The sequence below is a fragment of the Myotis brandtii genome, unplaced genomic scaffold, assembly GCF_000412655.1.
Source record: "Myotis brandtii unplaced genomic scaffold, ASM41265v1 scaffold546, whole genome shotgun sequence".
NCBI classification, from domain to species: domain Eukaryota; kingdom Metazoa; phylum Chordata; class Mammalia; order Chiroptera; family Vespertilionidae; genus Myotis; species Myotis brandtii.
This window is the reverse complement of record NW_005370016.1, coordinates 2,945,544-2,950,259: the sequence shown is the minus strand read 5'-3', so window position 1 is coordinate 2,950,259 and position 4,716 is coordinate 2,945,544. Positions and strand designations below refer to the sequence as shown.

Here is a 4,716-nt window from a genome sequence, read left to right as displayed (position 1 = left end):
CACTTGCCAGCGGGGAGCAGGCCTAAGCTGCAATTGGACATCCTTAGCGCTGCTGAGGAGGCAGGAGAGGCTCCCACCACCACCGCTGTACTGGCAGCCGTCAACCTGGCTTGTGACTGAGCAGAGCTTCCCCTGTGAGAGCGCACTGACCACCAGGGGGCAGCTCCTGCATTGAGCCTCTGCCCCCTGGTGGTCAGTGTGTGTCATAGTGACCAGTCATTCTGCTGTTAGGGTCAATTTGCATATTACCCTTTTATTATATAGGATAGAGGCGTGGTGCATGGGTGGGGGCCAGATGGTTTGCCCTGAAGGGTGTCCCGGATCAGGGTGGGGGTTCCGCTGGGGTGCCTGGCCAGCCTGGGTGAGGGTATGAGGGTCGTTTTCAGGCTGGCCACACTCTCTTCAGGGTGGGGTCCTGCTGGGGTGCCTGGCCAGTCTGGGTGAGGGGCTAATGGCTGTTTGCAGGCTGGCCATGGCCCGCAGCCACCCAAGCTCCCAGTGGAGGCTGGCTGGAAGCAGGTATCTGGGATTTATTTATCTTCTGTAATTGAAACTTTGTTGCCTTGAGTGGAGGCCACAGCCAGCCAGGGCAGGCAGGGAGCTTGGCTTCCTCCATCGCCGGGGCAACCAAGCCTCCTGCTTGCTCCAGTTCTGCAGCTGCTGGCCACCATCTTGGTTGGGTTAAATTGCATATAGTTGCTCTGATTGGCTGGTGGGTGTGGCTTGGGGTGTAGCAGAGGTGTGGTCAATTTGCATGTTTCTCTTTTATTAGATTAGATGGCCAGTGTGCTTCATGGCAGCTCCTGCGTTGAGCGTCTGCTCCCTGGTGGTCAGTATGCATCATAGCTACCAGTCAGATGGACACTTAGCCTTTTATACATATAGATATGCATAACCCATGGACACAGATAATAGGGTAGAGAAGGCCATGGGCTGGGGATGGGGCAGGCTAAAGCAAGTCAATGGGGCAAAAAAGGAGATATATGTAATATTTTCAGCAATAAAGATTAGAAAAAAACTACATAAAAAGACAACTGCAAATGAATATGTTTCAGGAACACAAATGCAAGTATTCTTAATAAAGGTTCAGCAAACTGAAACAAAGTTAATATATACACACACACACACACACACCCCTCATTACCAATGGCATTTATCCCAGGAGCAAAAGCTTGATTCAACTTTGGAAAATCAAAGTAATTCACTAAATTAATACACTAAAGAGAAACTATGTGATAATCATCTCAATAGATGCAAAAAATAAAAATAAGAAACATTTGACAAAATTTATTCCTGATAAAAAGTTTCAGCAAAATAGATAAAAAGGAACTTCACCTGAGAAAGGAAGTCTACAAAAATCTTAGTTGTAATATCATACTTTATGGTGAAAGACTGAATATTTCCTCCTAAGATCAGTAAATATGAGGATGACTGCTATAATCACTTCTATTTAACATTAAGAGTTTTAGCCAGTGTAATAAGGTATATATTTAAAAAAAGGCATCAAGATTGGAAAGGAAGATAAAAAGTTTAATTTATCCATAGATGACATGATTGTGTAGAAATCTAATAGGTTATACATAAAGGTTACTACAATAAGGAAGTTTGGGAGATTACAGGATTACAGATCAATACTGAAAATATTAATGTATTTCTTTCTACATAACAGCAACAAAAAACCAGAAATTTAATTTGTTTTTAAAATATCTAGCGTCAAAAATATGAAATAGTTAGGGATAAACCTGATAAGAGAAGTGTAGAGCCTAATTACAAGTACAAACACTGTTGAGAAAATTGAAAGATCTAAATAAATGAAGAGATACAACATGTTCATGGATTGTAAGACTCAATAGTATTAAGATGTCAAGTCTTCCCAAATTAGTTTACCTATTCAATGTAATCCCAATCAAAATAGAACTTTTATGTAGAAATTTACAATTTTATTTGAAAGTTCATTTGGAAATGCAAAGCACCTAAAATGGCCAAAACAATTTTGAAAACAGAAGTACAAAGTTGAAGAGTTAACACTATATATAACTTTAAAACTTACTATAAAGATACACTAATAAAAAGTGTAATATTGGCTTAAGAATAGTCACAGATTAATGGAATAGCATAGAGTCCAGAATTAGGCCCACATGTATTAGGACAATTGATTTTCTACAAAGATGACAAGGTATTTGAACAGGGAAAGACGTTATCAACAAATGATGTTGGAATAACTTAATTTCCATATGCAATAGTGAATCTCTATCCTACCTCACAACATAGTGATTTAATTCAATGCAGTTCACAGTTCTAAATGTAAGAACTAAAACTTTAATACTTCCAGGGGAAAATATAAGAGAAAATATTAGTGACTTTGGGTTAGGCAAAGATTTCTTAGGACACTAATAGTACTAATAACAGAAAAATAATAAATTATACTTGATAAAAATAAAAACATCTGCTTTTCAAAAAATACTATTAAGAAAATGTAAGACCAGGCCAAGAACTGGGGAGAATATTTGCAAAGATATATTTAATAAAGTACTTGTGTCCAAAATATATAAAGAATTCTTACAACTAAATAATTAGAAAACAACTTTAAAAAAATGGGTAAAATATTTCAGTAGACCCTTTGGCAAAGATGATATGTAAAAGGCAAACAGGCACATGAAAAGATGCTGAACATCATTAGCGATTAGGAAATCCAATTTAAAATGACAATCTGCTACACACCAGTAGAATGGCTACAGGGGAAAAGACTGTTAACTTCAACTCTTGGCCAGGATGTGAAACAGCTTTACTTGCATATATAGCTGGTGGGAACAGAAAACATCCCAGCCATTTCGTAGAACTGTTGAGCGTTCTTATACAGTTAAATATACATTTAATCTATGACCCAGCAATCCCACTTCCAGGAATATACCCAAGAGAAATGAAAACATATGTTCACAAAAAGATTTCAATTGGATGTTTATAGCAACTTTATTCAAAATAGCCAAAATCTAGAAATAACCCAAATGTCCATTGGCCTGTGAACAGATAAACAAATTGTGAAACATCCACACAATAGAATAACATTCATCAATAAAAAGGAGTTAACCCAGATACATGCAACAAAATTGATCAGTCTCAAAAGTTATGAGTGACAGAAGCCATATGAAATAAAGAATTCATATTCTATGATTCCATTTATATAAAGTTCTAGAAAATGTAAACTAATCTGCAGTGACAGATCAGTGTTTGCCTGACTGAAGAGGAGGAAGACAGGGAGGGATGGGTAGGAAGGATTACAAAGGGAATAAGGAAATTCAGGGATGAAGGATATGGTCATTACTTAGATTGTAGTTAATAGGTATGTCAAAATGTATCAAACTGTATTCTTTGAATATGTACAGTCTATTGCATGTCAATTATACTTCATGCTGTTTATTAAAATATTTTAAGCAACATGTATTTAAAAACATAACAAAATAGTTAAAGATAGTCGATCTATTTTTAAAAATACACTCATTATCACAGACACAATGATACTTAAAATATCAAATAAGTTCAAATATCAAGTAAGACACCTATGAGTGTCTTGTAACCCTCTCTTGTTTTTGAAGACTACATCATCTTTGTTATTAGCTGAGAAGAATTTGGCTCTGTTTTGAGCAATATTTTCTTCCTAGGCATTCATAACTTTTACAAACTGAAGAATACTTTGATTTTATAATAGTAGAATACACAGAATCCTGATAAGTCAGCAGAATGACACAATAAACAAAGGCAAGCAGAAAGAGCAGGAAGGTGTTCAATGCCATTTATTAGTAAAGCAAATCTCTTAGCACCTACCATCTGTCTTTTTCCTAGTTAGCTAATTATTCCAACAATAATTTCCAAATTTGTTTGAAAAGTTAAACTGAAATTTAATGTTCTACTTACCAGCTGTTTTTCTTGTCTCTCTAAAGCTGCTCGATCTCTGCTTATAGCTCTCTGTGTACCTCGTAACTCTCGATTCTGTTCCTTTATTACATCTGAGAGAACCACACACAAAAGAAAAACTAAATGTATGGGCTGTAAAATTTTCTTTAATACCATTTAAAAAACTGGGCTCAGAGATCTCAGTGAAAAATACACATTGAATTATTTGATATTAAATTTTTTCTTTCAATTCAGTGCACTAAAAACATCAAATATTCAAACTTGAATTACAAATATTGATTATATACAGAATTATAAAAATGAGTGCACTGTGCTCTAGTCTGAGGTTTAGCCAAAAGTACACATAAATCACGGTAAAATATTCCTGTAGAGAACTGATTAGTATACAATGTTTTATACGGCACATGTATATGTCACACATACACACACATCCTTTTCATCTTTCCCTACTCCAGTATTATATGAACTTCCAGAAAGAAATAAGGTTATGTTTACTAAAGGTTTTTTTCTGCACTAAGTCACCATAACAGAGTGAAGCAGCAGATGCTCCAATGAATCCCATCTCTGCCACTTGATCATTATTTATTAGCAAAGTTAGTTAACACTCTAAATCTCAGGTTTCTGATAAAATAGGGATTGTTGTTAAGAGTAAATAACATACACAATGCCCTGAAATTTATCTTAATTCATCAGTCTTACCCTTTGAAGAATTAAAGTATTTATCTAGGCCCGATGGATGATAATTAGGGTTAATTATTATTAAACTAGAGGCCCGATGCACAACATTTGTGCACTGGTGTGTGT

At 36.0% G+C, this 4,716-nt stretch overlaps 1 protein-coding gene across 1 annotated transcript in view; it reads right to left on the bottom strand.

Moving 5' to 3' along the window:
- CHMP2B (charged multivesicular body protein 2B) overlaps window positions 1-4,716 on the bottom strand; it is a 36,396-nt gene that overhangs the window by 14,847 nt on the left and 16,833 nt on the right. Inside the window, exon 2 of the mRNA XM_014549300.1 lies at window positions 3,913-4,004. Within this exon, the coding sequence (XP_014404786.1) occupies window positions 3,913-4,004 (92 nt within the window). The remainder of the gene's footprint in view (window positions 1-3,912; window positions 4,005-4,716) is intronic.